This window comes from Herpailurus yagouaroundi, unplaced genomic scaffold (assembly GCF_014898765.1).
Source record: "Herpailurus yagouaroundi ecotype Mexico unplaced genomic scaffold, PumYag 67700, whole genome shotgun sequence".
NCBI lineage: Eukaryota > Metazoa > Chordata > Mammalia > Carnivora > Felidae > Herpailurus > Herpailurus yagouaroundi.
Window position 1 is genome coordinate 5,225,547 of NW_024420499.1, and position 21,530 is coordinate 5,247,076.

Here is a 21,530-nt window from a genome sequence, read left to right on the forward strand (position 1 = left end):
AAGTTTCAAGCTGTTGGAGAAAAGCTGTAGAAGTTCAAAAGAAGGCAAGAAATGTTAGCTCAAGGTATCAGTGAAGATATCCCAGAAAAGGTGGCTTTTGAGCAAAATTCTGGGTAGAAAAAAGGACATGAATGAAGTCTATGACACAGGAGAATTCCAGAGGATATGAATATGATATATATTTTTTCAAGTTGATAAATGGTTTCTTTTGGGTAGAATAGTAAGGCAGATATTTTTCCTATTAAAAATTATTTCATAGTAAAATATTTAATGCTGCTGATGGAAATATAAATAGGTACAGCCTTTCTGGAAAATAATTTTTTATTATATATTAATAGTTTCCTTTCCCACCCTTCCTACCCCCTCAATCTGCCTTTGACTTGGCAATCACACTTTTAGGAACTATGAGGAAATAATTTTTATAATCTTGAAGTGGAAAAACAACCCAGAAGCCACAAATGAGACTACCAATATGTGTTATTAAAACTTGAGAACCAATATTTGGCCCTAAGCACCCAAAACAGCAGAAAAACTATATTGGGAAGAATACTGCAGACAAAGGCTTTATTTCCTTAATATATGAAGGTTTCTTATGAATCACTAAGAAAAAATGAATAATCAAGTGGAAAAAATGGACAAAGGATTTGATTCATATTCATTCATATAAGAAATTCAGATATAGTGACTACTGTAAATAATTTAATACATCCATTGAAAAATATCAAAAAAGTGTTTTTGGTGCCTGTTGAACAGAATTCAATGCAGTGTTGGAGGGGATGTGGAGAAATGGGCATATTAACACATTCCTGGTGGGAATGTGAAATGATGTATTCTATTTTATAGAGCATTAAAATTTTTTGAGGGGAATAAATTTTAAACTTTTACAAAAGAGTTGCAAAACCTAGTTCATCATTTCCGTGAATCCTTCACCTAGCTCCCCCTAGTGGTAACATTTTATGTAATTATAGTACAATTAATTAAAACTAAGAAATTAATATTGGTATAATACTATTAACTAAACTACAGACTTTGTTTAAATTTCATCGGTGTTTCCGGTAACATCTTTTTTCTGTTCCTGGATCCAATCTAGGTTCTCATATAGTTGCTGTATCTCTTTAGTCTCTTCCATTTTTTTTAACTTTAAGTTTTTAATTTCAATTCCAGTAGGATTACAGTGTTATATTAGTTTCATATATATAATATAGTAATTTAACACTTCTATTCATCACCCTGTGCTCATCACAAGTGCCCACCTCAATCCCCATCGTCTATTTCACTCAGCCCCCCATCCACCTCCCCTCTGGTAACCATCAGATGGTTCTCTATAGTTAAGAATCTGTTTCTTGGTTCCTCTCTCTCTCTCTCTCTCTCTCTCTCTCTCTCTCTCTCTCATTTTTTCTCTTTGCTTGTTTGTTAAGTTCCACATATGAGTGAAATCACATGGTATTTGTCATTCTCTGACTTATTTCATTTAGCATAAGACTCTAGCTCTCCTTAGTTTGTTCCAATCCATGACAGTTCCTCAGTCTTTGTCTTTTACGACCTTGACAGCTTTGAGGAATACTGGTTACTTTGTAGAATGTCCCTAATTTGGGTTTACCTAATTTTTTTTCTTGGTTAGATTGAGATGATGTAATTTGGGCAAGAATACCACAGAAGCAATGTTGTCTCCTTCTAAGTGCGTCCTGTCAGGGGTATGTGGTGTCGATGTGCCCTATTATCAGTGATGGTAACCTTGATCACCTAGTTAAGGTGATGTCAATTGTGTTTCTCTACAGTAAAGTTATAGTTTTTCTCTTTGTAGTTAATAAATGTTATAAATGCTTCAACTTTATTATATTGTATTAATACATATTTGGGGATAATACTTTGAGACCAGTTTTAACTTTAAAACTTTCACTCACCAGGTTTTCTATTTCCTTTATTTCTTCCACATTTGTTAATTAGAATTTTTGTATAAGGAATATTTGTTCCTTCTCCCTTGTGTACTTATTTATTCAATCATTTATTTTTATTCGTACGCCCTCATGGATATTTATTTTATTCTTTGGGATTTAGGCTAACACTATCATTATTTGTTCAAATTGTCCCAGATTTGACCATTGGGAGCTCTTTTGGGTTGGCCCCTGTGTTCCTTTGGTATGTCTCCATCTTTTTTTAAAAAGTTTATTTATTTTGAGAGAGATAGGGTAAGAGAGCAGAGGAGGGGCAGGGAGAGAGGGAGAGAGAGAAAATCCCAAGGAGGCTCTGTGCTGTCAGCACAGAGCCAGATGTGGGGCTTGAACTCACAAAGTTGCACACTGTATAGATAGTATGATTCAGTTTTTGCTGAAAAGCTGTGCATGTGTGAGTGTATTAGAATATGCTTACAAAAATGTCTCCAAGGGTACCCACCATACTATTAAAAGCTCTTACTGCTACAAGATTGAATAAAAAATATGCTTTTACTTTGTATTTTATATTTTGTAATGTTTGAGGTTTTTAAACCTCTTTATTGAGATATCATGAATATTTTTAAAACACATTTTGTTTTAGGTTACATAACTTTTCCATGAAGCAACATTCTAGTCTGTGACAGTCTGGAATTATCTACATACTCTTTACACTATTACATGATAAATTTTGGGTCGTTTTATTTAGGTTATAACATTTGTTTAATACGTTTTAGTTGTTTATGAATCAAGTGACCTATGATCCTATGAAACATTTAAGATTCTTGGACCACTCATACTCAAATATATTCTTAAAGGGAAAAGAAAAGATTGTCCTGTAGCTTAGATTTTGAGCAGTGCTCTCTAGTAGTTTGATTGACTTATGATAGTCATGTAGGCCTGTTTTAAATGTCATTTTCCGGGCGCCTGGGTGGCTCAGTCGGTTGGGCATCCAACTTCGGCTCAGGTCATAATCTCGAGGTCCGTGAGTTCGAGCCCCGCGTTGGACTCTGGGCTGACAGCTCAGAGCCTGGAGCCTGTTTCAGATTCTGTGTCTGCCTCTCTCTCTGACCCTCCCCCGTTCATGCTCTGTCTCTCTCTGTCTCAAAAATAAATAAACGTTTAAAAAAATGTCATTTTCTTTTTCCTTTATGACTCTTTAAAAATCATTTTTGAGGGGCGCCTGGGTGGCGCAGTCGGTTAAGCGTCCGACTTCAGCCAGGTCACGATCTCGCGGTCCGTGAGTTCGAGCCCCGCGTCAGGCTCTGGGCTGATGGCTCAGAGCCTGGAGCCTGTTTCCGATTCTGTGTCTCCCTCTCTCTCTGCCCCTCCCCCATTCATGCTCTGTCTCTCTCTGTCCCAAAAATAAATAACTGTTGAAAAAAAAATTAAAAATAAAAATCATTTTTGAAATAAACAACATTTACGGGAATTTTGGAAGCTATTAAATCAGCACAAAGAATATATATGAAAATATTAAAACATAGAACTCACCTGTAATCCTACCACACAGCAATAGCTAGCTAGCATTAATATTTGGTACATATCTTACTAATTTTTCTATGAATATCTACCCACTCAAATATGTGTATATAATGGAGTTATATGTACTGTTTTGTATCTGTGTTGTTTCTTGATTTCAACATTTCTAACCTTTGAACTGTATTCTAGTATGGCAGTTTTCATTCACTAGCACTTGTTAATATGTGGCTTACATGTATTTATCTGAAGCAAGACCATTGCTTAGAACATTGTTTTATAAGGGACTCACCAGAATTTACTTTTAGATTTGAACACCAAGTGCTCAGAACTTTGTTAATATTTTCCACTGTTTTCTGAAACATTCTCTTTTAAACTTACTAAGAGGGGTCCTTGAGACATCAATTATAGGAGGAAGATTCCTTATGGTTTAAACATTTACAGCAGGTGTTATCACAAGTTCAGTATTGACTTTACTTCTAGAAGAATGTTCTCAAAATGCTGGCTAACAGACTAACTTATTTGCAAGAGGGCAAAAACTAAACACATTAATGGTTTATTTTTAAGCCTGCCTCAAAAGATGAGGGTTGTCTGAAGTTGAACAGCACTGCCTTGTATTTGTATTGCTTTTTCCTTAATCACTGTCCTATTAGCCGCATGGACACAGTTTTGCTGCATGGTATTCGGTGAGTAAGGTTTTCTCAGGGCTGCCTCATTGCCTAATTGAAAGACGATAAACTCTAGAAGCTGTATTCTCTCTTTTTCCATTCACCAGGTGATCATTAAGTGGAAATAAACTATATTATATGCTGTATTCTGTTAAAAGTTTGCCTTGTGAAGGATTTCCAACTTCCTTGTGTTACAAAAACTTGAGTGTACATGTGAACTGAAAAGTATGTTCAAACTTTGCATTCTAATTTCTGCTAGATCATTCCTAGTCAGAGTCCTTTGTAAATAGAGTCTGCATGGTGACAATCTGCTTAGTCCTTTTATATGAAATTATCTCTTCAATTTATTTTAATAATGGGATGCTATTTTTGTAGGGGGGAGGCTAGGAGAGAGGTTAAGTTCAGGGTCAGGTTTTCTGTTGTACAGAAAAAATTAGGCTATGTTAGGAAATGTGATTTAGTTCCCTTTTATCTGCTGGGCAGCTGTTGCTTTTTTTGTGTGATGAAAGAAATGTCCATTAAAGTTATAGGCGGTAAAGTCTATCTTTTATATTCAAGAACCTCTTAGAGTTGCTTTGTCTTGCCCGATTGATGGAGGGCTATGAGACTGGAAATGTATCTCCCCCTGCCACCCATAGGTCTTTCAGTGATTTTATACAAGGTTAGTCTTTGTCATTTATCAGTTACCTGAATTAATCTGTGGGTGAAATCTCTCCATTTGTATATAGAAATAGGAAGTTTTCCCTCCCCATAATTCTCTTTCTGAGCTTTGTGGACTTTAATATGTATATGCGGAGATTTACTTTACTTGTGTTGATATCAAACGTTAGCCCTGTGGGAGAAAAATAAGAAAATGTTAAGTAGCATGCCTTCTGTTTGTAAGTAGTCTTAACCATCTGTGTTCACACATGTACTGAACACTGTCCCCAGCACCCTCTCCCCAAAAGTAGATTGTGGATATTCACTTGCATTGGAAAAGTAGTTCTATCAAACAAAAGGCATGCTCTGTTACTGATAGGTCCTGGTATATATCATCCTTCCCTTCATTGTTCTCTGATGGTAGCAAAGGAGAAAGTGACCTGAGTTAATACCAGCTTGTTAGTGTGGTGATTAGGCCCAAGGGTGTTTGTGACTTCCATTGGGGCATCTAGAGTTAAAAAAAATTTTTTTAATGTTTATTCATTTTGTGAGAGACAGGAAGAGTCAGAGCATGAGTGGGGGAGGGGCAGAGAGAGAGGCAAACCCAGAATCTGAAGCAGGCTCCAAGCTCTGACTTGTCAGCACAGCTTGAACCCACGAACCACAACAACATGACCTGAGCTGAAGTTAGATGCTTAACCGACTGAGCCAGCCAGGTCCCCCCCGCCAACATTTTTTTGAAGGGTTCTTCTCTTAGTCCTGCTTAAGTAAGTCCTGCTTAAGTACTACTGCGTGGAAATAAGAGCTCATTTCTTCTTCAAAATTATAATCGTGCCTAGGATACCCCAGTAGTGTTGAAATGTGCAATAAGTAAGCAATGTCAAATCACTGAAGGACCTTATTTTACCATTCTGAGTATTCAGATGGTAAGTCCTTGTCTCCTGTGTTGTACAAAATATGTTAATCTTCAGCTGCAAACTGACCCTAAATCTTCATGGCATATCCATCTTGAAGAAAGAACATCATGAAACTGATCTGTATATTCACTGAGGAAAGATGAAAATATCTGTAGGTTTTACCTAGACCAGGGCTTTATTTTAATTTGGAAAGAACCTTTTGCTGTTTAAATTTTTTTTTTTCAACGTTTATTTATTTTTGGGACAGAGAGAGACAGAGCATGAACAGCGGAGGGGCAGAGAGAGAGGGAGACACAGAATCGGAAACAGGCTCCAGGCTCTGAGCCATCAGCCCAGAGCCCGATGCGGGGCTCGAACTCACGGACCGCGAGATCGTGACCTGGCTGAAGTCGGACGCTTAACCGACTGCGCCACCCAGGCGCCCCACCTTTTGCTGTTTAAAGGAAATTATTCATTGTGGGTTTTTATGGGGAAATCGCTAGGTGCCTGCAGGCACTTGGGGGTGGGGATATCTAGGTAGATTGACTAGTTTTCTGTGGTCACACTTTGTCTCTGTCTCTGAACTTGGCTCCTGTCCTGTTTGGGAGATGGGGGGGGGGGAATAAGAAGTACAAATAAAACTGTTAAGAGCATGAATCCTGCTTCTTGCCATTTTCTTTTTATTTTACTTTAAAATTTTTTATTGAGATACAATTGACATATAACATTGTGCGGGGCGTACGTGTTGATTTGATACATTTATATATTGTTATGATTACCACTGTAGTTATAGCTGACACCTCTATTGCATCACATAATTATCATTTCTTTTTGGTGGTGAGAACATTTAAGATCTAGTTTCTTTGAAGTTTGGAAGTGTATGACACAGTCTTGTTGGCTATGATCACTATGTTGTGTATTAGATCTCCAGAACTTACTCATTTTCTGTTTGCAAATTTTTACCCTTTAACAACACCTCGCCAGTCTCCCCTACCCCCTTACCAACTCCTGATAACCACCATTATACGCTGTTCCTAGGCGTGGAATTTTTAGATTCCACATATGAGTGACATCATGCAACATGTGTCTTTCTCTGCCTGGCTTATCTCACTAAGCATAATGTCCTCAAGGTCCATCCAGGTCATTGCAAATGGCAGGCTTTCCTTCTTTATCATGGCTGAATATATTCCATTGTATGTATGCACACACCACATCTTTATCCATTCATCCACTGGCCGGACACCTGGGTTATTTCCATATCTCGGCCATTGTGAATAATGCTGCGGTAAACATGGGAGTGCAGATATCTTTTTGCTATCCTGTTTTCATTTCCTTGGGACATATACCCAGAAGTGGGACTGCTGAATCATAGGATTGTTGTGTTTTTAACTTTTTATGCAACATCCATACTGTTTTCCATAGTGGCTGTGCAAATTTACATTCCCACTAACAGTGCACAAAGCTTCCCTTTTCTCCACATCCTCTTGTCTCCACATCTAACGCTTGTTATCTCTTGTCTTTTTGATGATAGCCATTCTGACAGGTATGATGTGATAGCTCTTTGTGGTTTTGATTTGCATTTCCCTGATGATGAATGATGTTGAGCACCTTTTCATGTGCTTGTTGGCCATGTGTATGTCTTCGGAAAAATATCTATTCAGTTCCTCTGCCCATTTTTGTAAAGTTTTTAAAATTAATTTTGAGAGACAGAGGAGAGAGAGAGAGAGTGTGTGTGTATGTGTGTGTGTGTGTGTGTGTGTGTGTGTGTGTGTGTGTGTGAGAGAGAGAGAGAGAGAGAGAGTGGGAGAGGGGCAGAGAGAGAGAGAGAGAGAGATAGAGAGAGAGAGAGAGAGGGAGAGAATTCCAAGCAGGCTCCGCACTGTCAGCACAGAGCTCGACACCCAGACTCAAACTCATGAACCACGAGATCATGATCTGATCTGAAACCAAGAGCTGGATGCTTCACCGAGTGAGCCACCCAGATACCCCCTCCACTCATTTGTTAATCTTGCCATTTTTTCCCCACAGAGTTTTGACTACGGTTTCTTAATCAGGCTCAATTACTTTTCTGAGATTCTAATAGCATTACTTCTAGCCAGATCATCTCTAGTCATTTCTTGGTTTTCCTTTGATACCTGGCTCATCATGAGCTAAGGTGCACAGGTAATGCAAAACAGCACTTGAGTTTTGTTTTTTTTTAAAGGAGTTCTTTTCTCATGTCATTGTAGCCATAAGTGTTGTCTTTTATTGCAGATTGAAATCAAAGAAGATAGACGTGTTCTTCTTGAGAGAAAAAGGAAATCTGTAAGTATTTGTTCTTTAAAAATTCTAACTTTGTAATTTTATCAGCTTTTGGAGAAAATTAAGTTTTAACCATACTAACAGGCGTCTTGACTCATTTTGTAGTGGAAAAACCCTGCCAATGTTTGTCTTAAAAAGGCAGGATTTGGAAAAGTAAAGTGGGAAAACTTTTCACCCTGTACACCTTGTAAAATTTAGACCATCATCACTCATTTATAAAAGGGGAGGTGATAATTGAAATCTAAGTAAAATCTTTTTCCTTGAGTGGTACCAAAACATGGACTCACAGATTGGAGTTCCAGTTCTGACTCTTGAGGCTTACAGGCTGTTGAGTGTCTTTGACAAGGTATCTTGCTTCCCTTTGCATCAATTTCCTTATCTGTAATGAGGTTCATTATTACTGATGAAGATAGATCTGTAGTAGCATATATCCTCCCTAATAAATTAAACCTTATTCCAGTTACTGTTTCTCAAAACTGACTTAAATATATTCCTGATTTTCAGAGTTGTAAGTATTAGTCCTGTCCTTCGCTGAAGCATCTACTCTAGACCATAGCATGGAATCAAAGAAATACAACAGAGCACTTAAATTAGAATCACAGTGTTTGAGTCTTGGACGTTGAAAATTATCTAGTCTAGTATTTCCCAAACATTGATTTTCAGACAAATGCTGGTCAGTGAAGAGTTTTTATTGGTCCACGGTGAAGTGAGGAGAGTAAGGACAATGGGCCATTTGTTTCTTAAAGCTAAACTCTTCCCATTTACACGATTACTTGTTATTATAAGATCTGTCCATCTAATTTGGGGGATTAAATACATTCTATCTTCTATGAAATGATGGTGATAGCAAATGGTAGGGTTTTTTTGTTTGTTTCTTTTGTTTTTTTTTTAAATGTCCATACCTGGCCAAAAAAAAAAAAAAAAAAAAGGCAGCTGTGTTATTTCTCTCACCATCCTTTTTTTGTTTCAAAAACTTACTGGTCTGTGATATCTTAAAATAAGAACCCAGCTTTCTCATTTTACAGATGAGGAAACAGACAAGAAGTTATTTAATTTGTTCCAGGTCTTACAGTTCAGCAAGCTGCTGAACCAGGACCAAAACCCTGTATACAATGCTGCCTCTCTTGTATTTCTGGTCTTTCTATGAATCGCTTTAATTATAATAGGTTATAAACTTGAAACAGATGAACTGGTAGTTTTCATGTGCTAATCACTATTTTTGAATTGCAAGTGTAAAGAAATTCAAGACTTGATGTTCTTGTACAGCTCAGTGCTAAAGTGGACCGATTATTAGTTTGCATTAGAAAAACCTTAAGTGCGGCCAGAAATTTTCATAAGCAGACCTGAATTCACTGTCTCTGAATTCAGCTACTTAGCACACTACGCCGGGATTGATCAAAGAAGTAAGATACCAGTGAGGTTAGTGTTTCCTTTGGGAAATAGACTGTGGTTCCATTGTGAGGGCAGTAGTATTCAGACTTGTATAGTTTATTTATCCACAGAGAGTTTGTTTCCTTTCTCTCTCCCTCCCTACTTCTCTCTCTCTCTCTCTCTCACGCGCACACACACACACACACACACACACACACACACACACACACTGCAAACATAGATAAACATTTATAGCAATCGGCCTACAGCCCATCTAGATAGGTAAGAGAAAAAACTACCAAGGCAAAGAGTGGGAGTTGCCAAAAAGCGTTAGCAGAAACATAAGGCCAATTGTGTTCAGGAGTGTGTACAGGTTCTTGGGAGTGTCTTTGACACTTTAGAGACTCCTCTTCAGTTGGCAGAGCTTGGCCTTGCTTATCCCAAAATACACTTCAAAACAGAAATACCGAATTCCATTTCCCTCCCTCCCTCACCTTAGTGAAACATGCATGGGCCAGGTAAACAAATGAACGTGAAGAGAGCAGAATGGAAAGTATTCCTCATCCCTAGTATGGAGACATTGACTCTATGAGTACTTTTCCATGGCTTCTTGTATTTAGCTTCATAAATACATACTTTAGTTAATAATTTTTTAATTTGTAAAATGTGAGGCACCCCACCCCCCATAATATACATTTTGAATAATCTGTCTTTGGAATATCTGTGCCCTTCTCTTTACCAGTGCTAATATTTGAGAGTTGACTAAATGGTTACAGGATTTCAGTCTTCAACAGATTGATCAGTCTTTGAGTTCTTTTATTAGTCTCACTTATAAAGATGTGTTTAATACTGAAGAGCAGAGTGAGCTTTAAAAAAAAACAAAACAGGGTCATCCAGTTTCACATGGTGGCCATGGGGTTGAATTTTAGTGACTTATTTGGCCATTTTGTAAGAAATAAAGATTACATTGTTGCATAATTTTTAACAGTATAAAGTACTGGGTAACTACATTAACAAAGAACTAACCTGTTAGACTGGCTCCTCTAGCAAATGTGGAGGGTAAGTCATGTGGCAAAAAAGGTATAGTTGCAAAATTCTCCCTGCTACACAAAGTTATTACTATGGGAGTATTACTGCTGGTCACAGATTTTTTTTGTAATCTATACTTGTGGTTTGTATTACTTTATTGTTGACAAGTAGGTAACATGACAGGAGATACAGTCTGTAACTTTCACTTAGACAAAATACATTTATTATAACTAAGTTAATTTGATTTTTAAAATTTTTTTAATGTTTATTTATTTTTGAGAGAGAGAGAGAAGCAGAGAGAGGGAGACACAGAATCCGAAGCAGGCTCCAGGCTCTGAGCTGTCAGCACAGAGTCCAATGTGGGGCTCAAACTCATGAACTGTGAGATCATGACCTGAGCTGCAGTTGGATGCTCAACCGACTGAGCCACCCAGGCTCCCCTAATTTAAAGTGAAGTTCTGTAACCCAATTATTTTTGATTAGCATCTGTTAAAACCATAGCTGTGTTCCTTTGGAGAAAAATTACCTAGGCAATAGAAGACTTTACAGACAAAATTAAAGGCTACGCCACGGTGCGATGCGCCCCCTAATTCAGCAGCAAGGTTTTGTTTACAGGGATCTGTAGCAGTTAATTTTCAGCAGTAGCTGCAGAACATTGAAATGGGCACTGTGCTATCTACTCACCCTTTATGGCACTGAACCCTTTTTTATGTTTCTCCAAACATGTACCTCTCAGAACTTAGTTTTTCTTCCCTTTTCCAGGTGTCTGATAAAGTGGGATGGTAACATCATGCTTCATCAGTATATGGCCATTACTAACATGGTTTATCCTCACAATTCCTTAAATGCAAGCTTTGGGTAAAATCCATACAACCAACTCCTGACTTTTGAAAGCTTCAGAATATTTAAAAATCAAGTGTGTGATGATCACTTAAAATGGGGAATAGATATATAATTACACAATGTATGTGAAATGTGTAGGCAGCAACATTGGCTTCCAGATCTCCACATTTCAACACATTAGATCACCTTATTTCAACACATATAGATAGGATCCCAATTACAAGATCCTATGACCTAGAAAAAACATAATCTGATGCATGCTGGGGATGTTCTTAAGGCATTATGGGAGGGAACTTTTGCTGCAGTGTGAAAGAGCATCTTCAACATGGCAGCTGAGGTGCTTTCTTTGCTGGGAAAAGCTGGGAAGAGACTGGCAGGATGGCGACTTCAGGAGTTAATAACTCTCCAGGTGATGAAGTAGACAGGCTTGGTTAATCTTGTTAGAGACGCACCCAAAGATCAGTCATAGTTGTGAGACGCTGCTGGTCAAAAAAAAAAAAAACAAACAAAAAAAAAAACTTGCTAGGCACAGGTGCAGTGAGTTGGGATAGGGCATGTATATGTTCACCCTAGGTCTTTGTTTCTGTTTTGCTTTTTCAGTTTTCAAATGTATTCTTCTAATTGCTATGTATCGGATTTAAAGCTTGATTGTACAGATTATGCCATATTGATTAGATTGGTCTGTCAATTTGAATCAGGTGAGACTTACAAGGGGCTGATGAATATATCTTTCACAAGATGATTCAGTCTTGCAGACTAACAGCAAAAGATCCTACTAGCTACTCTTTTAATGCCTTTTATTTTCTTAAAACAGTAATATTTTTAAAGTTTCACTATTAAAATATTAAGTGAATTCTATTGTAATATAGCTCCTGTAAAGTTTGATTTCATTAACCAAATGCAGCTATTCTTTTAACATTGTATTTGAGCTTTCTCCTGTATGTTAATATCGTTTGGGACTTTTTAAAGAATGTGTGAAAGAAACTAGGATTTTAAAAAAAGCACTCCACCCCTTTACAAAAGTCTTGGTGATGCAACATCTGTGTAGAAATGTGATCTTTTAAAGAGCCACAGGTACGCTTTATCTGTTTAATCTCTTTGAAATTTTATAATCATTTCCTGATTTAATGTTTAGTGCATATGGCTACTCCTTTTCAGAAGGCAAGTTGTTTCTTTATTTGGTATTTAAATTATCCTTAAATAACGTGTGAGTTGAAAATGTGATTTCTTCAAGTAGCACTCACACAGTTCATTGTTGGTTTTCAAATTGATGCCTTTTACATTTTGATAAAGTCCTGTGCAAGGACAGGTGAAGTTAATTTGTCCTTATTGCGTATTTCAGGTTGGCAAATGCATGGGTCCTTGCTTGGTTTACTCCATTTTCTCAAACTTCTGAAAAAAAAATGTCTTGGCATTAATCGACTTCAGTTTATGAGTTTTTCTCTTTCATTCTTAAATTGATGTTGTGTCACATGCTTCTGGGGGAGATGATTTCTTCTTTTAAATTCAGATTTTAATCAATATGTAGTATGTGTTTACTTTGCATATGCTAAAGCTTAAATGTATCACTAATGCTTTTGTGTTTTAACCTAACTATCTGAGAGCGTTTGAAGTAACTGGAATGAAACACTTAACATTAAACTTGACCTCAGGACAAAAAGTAAAAGAAAATTTTATCTGATTTTGCACTAAGACTTCTAGGACTTACTAGATGCCTAAAGGGCTTTTTTTCCCCACCCATAAAAATGCCTTAGGGTTTAGGACAGATCAGTGCTCAAAATTGCTGCCAGGATTTCTTCATACACAAGGTTTGTCACTCTCACCTATTTGGATTATACCAGTATGATCAGGGTCACAGACAGTATAGCTGAAAGCATAGACTTTAAAATCTATTAGACCTGGGTCAAAATCCCTGCTTTGCTGTGTCACCTTGGGCATATTATCTCTCTGAGACAGTTGCCTCATCAGTAAAATGAGGGGACTACCTCAAAGGGGTTTCCTGAAGGATTAAATGAGATAATGCATCTAAAGGATCAAGCGTGGTGCCTAGCCCATAGTAAATGCTCAGTATGTAGTTATTAATCTGATTTCCATGTGGAACGGTAAACATCAGCAGGGACAGTGAATTATTTTGTGACTGAAAAGGATGGCCTTCCCTTTCCTGGTTGCCATACAAGTGAATTACTTGATTTCAAGGAAGCACAGCTGAGAGTTCATGTCCTCTGGTAGGGCAGCAGTATCACTCTTCATACGTGTAAGGACAGCATACCTTTGTGAAAGGCATTGGTGAAAAAGCACATAGTACCAATTGTGTAGCCTTCATGCTTTTCTTTATTTTTTTTTAAGTTTATTTCCTTAGAGTGAGTGAGCTGGGGAGGGGCTGAGAGAGAGAGAGAGACAGAGAGAGAGACAGAGAGAGAATATTCCAAGCAGGCTCCACACTGCCAGCGTGGAGCCCCATGCCTAGCTCGAACACAAGAACTGTGAAATCATGATCTGAGCCAAAATCTAGAGTCTTACCTGACTGAGCCACCCAGCTGCCCCAAGACTTCAGGCTTTTATTTATTTTATATTGTTTAAAAAAATAACTTTAATGTTTTATTTATTTTTGAGAGAGAGAGAGAGAGAAAGAGAGCAAGCAAGCAAGCTGGGGAGGGGCAGAGAGAGAGGGAGATACAGAATCCGAAGCAGGCTCTAGGGTCTAAGCTGTCTGCACAGAGCTGACATGGGGCTCGAACTCCCGAACCATGAGATTATAACCTGAGCTAAAGTTGGACGCCTAACCGACTGAGCCACCCAGGTGCACCCCAAGCCTTCAGGCTTTTGTAACAGCAATCTTTCACTTCTGTGCAACAGGCAGATTTACACTTTTTTTTTTTTTTTGAGAGGGAGAGAGAATCTTAAGTAGGCTCAACACCTAGCATGGAGCCTGATGCAGGGCTTGATTTCATGACAGTCAGATCATGACCTGAGCTGAAATCAAGAGTTGGATGCTTAACTGAGCCACCCAAGCGTCCCCATATTTTCTATTAAGTGACTAAGAACATGTTCAAATTTATTATAATTAGCACAGATTTTAACAGGACACCCTCTCATAGAATGTTGGCATGGACAAGTGATTTAAAATTTTTTTAAATGTTTATTTATGAGAGAGAGAGAGAGAGAGAGAGAGAGAGAGAGAGAGAGAGACAATGTGAGGGGGGAAGGGGCAGAGAGAGAGGGAGACATAGAATCTGAAGCAGGCTCCAGGCTGCCAGGTGTCAGCACAGAGCCCGATGCAGGGCTTGACTCAACAAACTGTGGGATCATGACCTGAGACGAAGTTGGAAGCTTAATTATCTGAGCTATCCAGGCACCCCCCTGATTTTCTTTTTCTTCTTTTTTTAAATGTTTTATTCTTGACATAGAGAGTGATTTTCCTTTTTAAAGATGACTAAGGTTGGTTGTCTTCAGGCTGTGGTACTTGCATACATTTTTACTTTATTATTTTAGAGTAGTTCCATGTATATTCTTATTTTCAGTCAACGAATTTATTGAACTGCTAATGCTTGGGAAGACCACAGTAATCACTGTGGGTTCAGCAGCAAACTGTAAACCCTGTCTCATGGAGCTTATGTTCTAATGGGGATGTCAATAATAAATATGAAGAAGAAAGCATATGTCATATTGGTGATAAGTACTAAGGAGAAGAACAGAGTGAGAAAGGGACTGCAGGTTGTTGGGGTGCAATTTTCGGATGGCTGGAGAAGGTGGTATCTCAGTAAAGACAAAACGGTGATGAGAGAATAAGCTATGCAGGTATCTTGGAAGAACATTCCAGGTAGAGAGAATAGTGTGTACAAAGGCCCTGAGGCAGGGTCATGCCTGATGTGTTTCAGAAACAGCAAGTAACAGGTAGAACTATAACAGAATGAGCCAGGGGAAAGCGTAGGAGAGGAAGTCAGAAATTTCAGACATAGGGGAAAGATCACATAGTCTCATTGGGTAGAGTGAGGACTGAGGGGGTCCTATGGGGATCCTTTGAAACGTTTTGAGCAGAGCAATGACATAATCAACCTTACATTTGCAGCAGAGCACTCTGGCTGCTGAGTTTACAATGTGTTATAAAAGTGGAGGCAGGGAGATCAGATGGGCAAATGCATTTATTCAGGTGCGATGATAGTGGCTGAAACCAGTACAGTAGCAGTGGAAGTGGCGGGAAGCAGTTCAACTGGGTATATGTCTTGTCAGAGCTGGTAGGATTTGCTGCTGATCGGTGTGGAATGTGTGAGAAAGAAGAGTGGAAGTGAATCTCTAAGGGTTTTTTTTTGTTTGTTTGTTTGTTTGTTTTTGTTTTTTTTGGTCAGAGTGACTGGAATTACAGAGATGGGCAAGACTGGGCGGAGCAGGTGTGAGGCCAGATGATCAGCAGCTCCACTTAGACGATATTAAGTCTGAGGTATTTAACTGATAGGGATCTGTTGAGGAAGAAGTTGGATTGACAAATCTGGTGTTTAAGAAAGACCTCCAGGCTAGGGGGAAAAAATTGGAAGTCATCACCGTATATATATGCTATCTGAAGCTGTGGGACTAAGTGGGATCCCCATGGCATGGGTGGAGAGAAAGACAAGAGGAGGGGCAGGGACTGAGGACTGTTGCATTTAGAGGTCAGGGAGATGAGGAAGAAGCAGCAAAGAAGACTGAGAAGGAACAGCGAGAGAAGTCAGGAGAAAACTGGAAGAACTGTGGTCTCCTGGAAGCCAAGTGAAGTCGTTTCAGTGAGGAACAGAGGGGGCAGCTGTGTCAAAGTCTGCTGATGAATCAAGGGAGAAGTGGGAGCCTTAACTGACCTTGGGATGTGATGGCATGGAAGTCATTGGGGCCCTCAATCAGAGCACTTTTGTGGAGTGGTAGTGTGTAAAAGCCTGAGTAGTAGGTTCCGGAGGAAATAGGGGGAAAGGACTGGGAGATGAAGAGTGTAGGCAACTCTCAAGGAGTCCCGAAGAGAAGAAAGGGGGCTGGGGCCAGAGAAGAGCTTCTGAGAGAGGGAATGGTTTTTAAAGTGACAGAGATAATAGCCTGTTACGATGCTTATGGGAACGATTCAGTCAAGCAGGGAAAATTAACGGGGTGGGTGAGGGAAGAGTCAGTGGAACAGCACCACCAGGTCCTTCTCAAATAGGGGTGAAGGGGGGACGCTCAGCACGTCCGGTTTTTTTCTAGCCAAATTCAGCTGCATGGGTGCAGGTACACACTTCAGTGGAGGATTGGATTCAGCCCGGGTGTAGTTTAGCTGAAGAAGTACAACAAAATGGGAGAGGGGCCAGAAACTCGAGAGGGTATTCCAGAGACTGATTATTATTGCCCATGGAATGTAAGCTGGCCATGAGGAAGGATTCTCCCAACAATGCCACCAAATAGCACAAGCAGTATTCCTGTTTTATACATGAGCTTAGACAGAGATACAGAGCTTGTGAGAGTTCATATTACCTGTTCAGAGTCACACTTCATAGCACATACGAGGTCAGACCCAGATCTCCCACCTCGGTTTAGCCCATTTACCACCCAGGAACTCAGCCTTTCTCTTCTGCAGAGGACATATCCCCGTAATGTGATAGCCAGGGGGTGAATCTTGAGTTGCTAAATCATCATACTCATGTGACTCTTACAGTAGAGCTACATGCTAGTGAAGTTGGCTCTGAAAAAATGCAGTTTTCTCATTGACTTAGATCCCCAAAGTGGAGCAGGATCTTACATGGAAAGCATTAGGCGCCTGCTACCCTACTGGCCGGTTCTTACCTCCATCCTGCGCTGTTCTGCTTCCGTCCATTTGCTCATCCATTTGTTCTCTCTGATAGGACTGTCCTCCTTCCTCACTCTTTTTCTTTTCCTTTTGAAAACCTACCTATCTCAACTACTATGGTTTTTGTGAAATCTTTCCAGCTGGTTCTACTTCCTCCTTCATCTCTTTTTCCCCCCAAACTAATGCAGTTCCCCCCTTTGAATATGTTTAGCCTTTTGTTCTTACTGGAGGTGTATGTACACACACACACACACATTTTTAAAAGTTTATTAGTATTTGTTTGTTTTTTTTTTTTTTTAGTAATCTCTACACCCAACGTGGGGCTTGAATTCATGACCCCAAGACCAAGAGTTGTATGCTCTTCCAACTGAGCCAGCCAGGAACCCCTCTTATGGGATATATTACATTCTACATTTTCTATGTATTTGTGAACTGATCTCCCTGCCCCCTACCATACATATGAACACATATGTAATGCATGTAAATGATTGAGGTATGTGTGCTTTACTCATCTTTGTACTAAGGGCTCAAAACTTACACAGAGTAGGTGTTTTCTTCTTTTCTTGAAATCAGTTTATCAATAGACCTGAATGTAACCCTGGAAAACCTTTGGCAAGGAAAGATTTTCAGATGACAGGCGACGCTGGGCAGAGGCTGGCTTAAATGAGCAACTGACCGGGGGACGGGCCTCAGCTGTCACTCATTCACTGAAAACGCCAGTGGTTCAAACATTCAGCTGAACCGGGGGTTCCAAGGAGTCCTGTCAGGGGCTGTCAGTCCTCCCCTCCCAAAGCAGCTCTGCGTTTTCCTTTTATCTATCTATCTATCTATCTATCTATCTATCTATCTATCTATCTATCTATCTATCTATCTATCATCTATCTATCTATCTACCTTTGTATTTTCATGTTCATATAAGATTTTATTCCAGTGGATGACCCAGGCCCCCCTCATCACCACCAGAAAGAATTTGAAAACACCTGAACTAACTGATGTCTCAGAGCTCTCCTCACCTGAATGTTCTTTGAGGCTTGTCTGCTGTGTATGTGTTGTGTGTGTGTGTTTACACCAATGTGTCTCTGTATTACGAGGATTAAGCAAAAGACATTGCCCTACTTCTGAGCCTTAAGGCAAATATGTGTAAAAGATTAATAAAAATGTATAATGCAACTAATACAATTAGATTATAAACCCTTCAAAAGCTGTCCATATATCTTCAGCCCCAAGTCTGACAATGTCTCAATTGAAGGTCAGGTGGTACTCATTAGGGCATAATATCAATTCAGAGACTTTTTTGGGGGGACTTCTGGTACTGTCTCTGACAATTTATGTATTGAAGTAAGTATTGTTGTGTCTTGAATTAATTTCCTTTTGGTACTCCTTTCTATTACCAGTAAGGAATTATTTTTTAAAATTATGTATGTAAGTGGGTTATCATCTATGACTACCTTTCAAGATTGATAAGAGAGTATTACAGAATATTTGTTCTAAGAAAAAGGTGTTGGGTTTGATCAGGTTGAGAACTACTGGTCCTTGCTGTGGACTTAGGGGCTTAGATGTTTAGAATATCCGTACTATAATCAAGGATTGAAATGAGTGGTAGACATTTCAAGTGATGTAGGAAGTTAGAAAAAGGAAAGATTATTGTGGATTTGAGTCATTGTGAAATGAATGATGGAGGATTGTTAGAGGGGATCTTGCATATTGAGGACCAGACACCATGATGGACACTTGACATACCTAGTTTTGAAGAGATGAATGACCCGACTTGTCAGACCAAGGCAGCAATTTCTAGGTAGGGTAAATCCCAAAATTTAAAGTCGGAAGGACCCCAGGAAATCATAGAAGCCAGCAGTTCTTAGTTCAGAGTTGGTGTCACCCTTTGGGGTTTATGGATGGATTTTAGGGAACTCACAAACCCCCTAAAATCACATAGACCCTTTTGCGTATCTTGGGTTTATAGGTCGCAGTTGGATTCTCAAAAGGGTCCATCACCTCTAAGAAGTTAAGGGCTACCGATCTAGTTTGATTTTAAGCTCAGATAGCTTGTTTGGCTCAAGCTTCCACAGCCACTTAGTGACAGAGATAGGGACTGAAACCCAGGTCTTTGTTCCTGTAGTTTCTTGCTCATCTTGCCCCACTAGGTTGCAGGGCATGAACTAAAGTGGAGGCAGGATTTAGGTAACCACTTCATGGTAATTGGTGTTAAAACAAACAACTGTCCTGGGTTCAATAGGTTCCACCAGAGTTGCAGAAGGACGGGCTTCATTCAATTTGTCTCCTCAAAGTGAACTATTATTTAAATTTTTTTTAATTTTTATTTATTTTTGACAGAGATAGAAAGAGCATGAGCGAGGGAGGGGCAGAGAGAGAGGTAGACACAGAATCCGAATCAGGCTCCAGGCTCTTAGCTATCAGCACAGAGCCCGACACAGGCTCAAACCCACAAGCTGTGAGAACGTGACCTGAGCCAAAGTCAGATGCTTAACCGACTGAGCCACCCAGGTGTCCCAAAGCGAACTATTATTTTAATTTTTATCGCTGAAATACTCTTCCACTCACCAAAATAGCTTTCTCAGCTGAAGGCAAGCTCCCTGTGAGTTATAATCATCCCTGAGGCCGGTTCTGCCATTCCTTTCCAATTGGCACTCTCTTTCTGACCTGCAGAGGCCCCCAGTTTTCTGTCTGATTCAATCAGATCAAAATTACTTGGTCTGATTTGTCAGATCCTGCACTACCCGTAGCCTATTTAGCCAACATGTACTCGCTCTATGCCCCAGTCAGTCTAGTGTCCTTATGGGCACTCCCACTCTCCCAAAGCTCTTTCACTCCTACCTCTGCATCTTGCCATGTGGTTTCCCTGCCCGGAATGCTCCCCATTCTTTCTCCTTAATTTTCCAGATCCCCAACATCAGGTCCACTTTAAAAGTCTACTCTTCACAGAGCTCCCCTTAGTTACTGCTGGCCGTTTTGCACTTCCTCACGATGTCTGTCACATTGTTTGTACCGCATGCAACAGCACTTAGGTGTTTCCAGCAGGCTTTTCACTGGAAATGCTTCGGTGGGCACTTTGGGAGCACGCTTCCAGGATGTCCGGGGTGGGACTTGGCACGCTTCACCCCTGGGTTCAGCCAGAGCAGTTCCACTTTGCTTGCATGTGTGGGACGTTGGCAGGAGTGGTTTGTTTCGCCGCCCCTCTCCCTCCAAAACGTTTGAAAAACACTGGCTCTGTCTTGTGTGCAGATGGCCTCATTAGCGGTAACTGGTAATGAGCGAAGGCTGGGACTTACACTGCTTCGGACCTCTTTCTGACTCCTCCTCCTCCCAGGCCACGGGTGCAATTTTGAGCACAAAATGGACACTTAGGAAATGACTTTATGATTGTATTGTTCCACTTTGGGGGACTGGAGATAATGCATAGCATTACCGCAGAAGTTTACCTTGATGAGGAACTCAGAATAGTATCTCTGGGTTGAGCATGGAGAAGTAAGCCTTAAACTGGTGGATTTCTCCCCTTTGGGCTACAAAAGCCATTCCTATTTAAAACTACCTGGTTCACATGGGCATACTTAAGAGAAACCTCATCATTGGCATTCCCGAAGTTTAGCCAAGCTGAAATATCACATCCGTGCATTCGTGTACGCATTAAAGTAGTGTCACTCAAGTGACTTGCAGAGTGATGGGCAGAATATACCTAAAAACCAAAAAAATAAATAAATTGAGAAGTTTATGGTAATAATGATTAAAATGGAAAACGCCAGTCTTTCAGACCAGTTATTTCAACTTGTTGTATCAAATCAATTATATAAACTACTGAAGACCTGAGTATTTAAATCAATGTTGCTATCAACTTGTTAATACTCTTTTGTTTTGTTTTGTTTTGTTTTTTTTTTTTCCTGCTCTCTGCCTGGTTCATTGTCTTCACCTACAGGTGTACTTTATTGTCGGCTTCCAAAGATTACTAACTTTTATCTGTATCATTAAAATTGAACTGCCTTGGCTATACTCCTCTTACTGCTGCTTCCATTATTGCCTTCTTCAGCAAAATAAGGCTTTCTGCAGCCAAAGAATAACAAGAAATAAACACCATTGTAGAAGCCTTGCCACTATGAAACTTAGGCTAAACGTGCTCACCATTATTTTGCTGCCTGTCCACTTGTTAATAACAATATACAGTGCCCTTATATTTATTCCATGGTATTTTCTTACCAATGCGAAGAAGAAAAACGCTATGGCAAAGAGAATAAAAGCTAAGCCCACTTCAGACAAACCTGGAAGTCCATATCGCTCTGTCACGCACTTCGACTCGCTAGCTGTCATAGACATCCCTGGAGCAGACACTCTGGATAAGTTATTTGATCATGCTGTGTCCAAGTTTGGGAAGAAGGACAGCCTTGGGACCAGAGAGATCCTAAGTGAAGAAAATGAAATGCAGCCAAATGGAAAGGTTTTTAAGAAGGTATAGCATTTCTGTGCTTTTTAATTTGTTTTAAGGGGAAGGTATGTTTTTACTTTATCATAAATCAAATGCACATTAAATATGCTGCCATTCCATTTAAATATGCTGCATAACAAATTCTCAGAAGGTGCT

The 21,530-nt window shown here is 39.6% G+C and overlaps 1 protein-coding gene across 3 annotated transcripts in view; it reads left to right on the top strand.

The window, feature by feature from the left end:
• The first annotated feature begins 3,997 nt into the window (after positions 1-3,997).
• The window catches only part of ACSL4 (acyl-CoA synthetase long chain family member 4), a 56,343-nt gene continuing 38,810 nt past the window's right edge, over positions 3,998-21,530 (top strand). Inside the window, exons 1-3 of one of the 3 annotated variants that reach the window (XM_040468453.1) lie at positions 3,998-4,096; positions 7,867-7,917; positions 20,871-21,398. In XM_040468453.1, coding sequence (XP_040324387.1) covers positions 21,048-21,398 — 351 coding nt within the window. In that variant the 5' untranslated portion in view covers positions 3,998-4,096; positions 7,867-7,917; positions 20,871-21,047. Of the gene's footprint in view, positions 4,097-7,866; positions 7,918-10,767; positions 11,567-20,870; positions 21,399-21,530 lie in introns of those variants that run through there. The other 2 variants (XM_040468455.1, XM_040468454.1) reach the window with 2 other exon arrangements.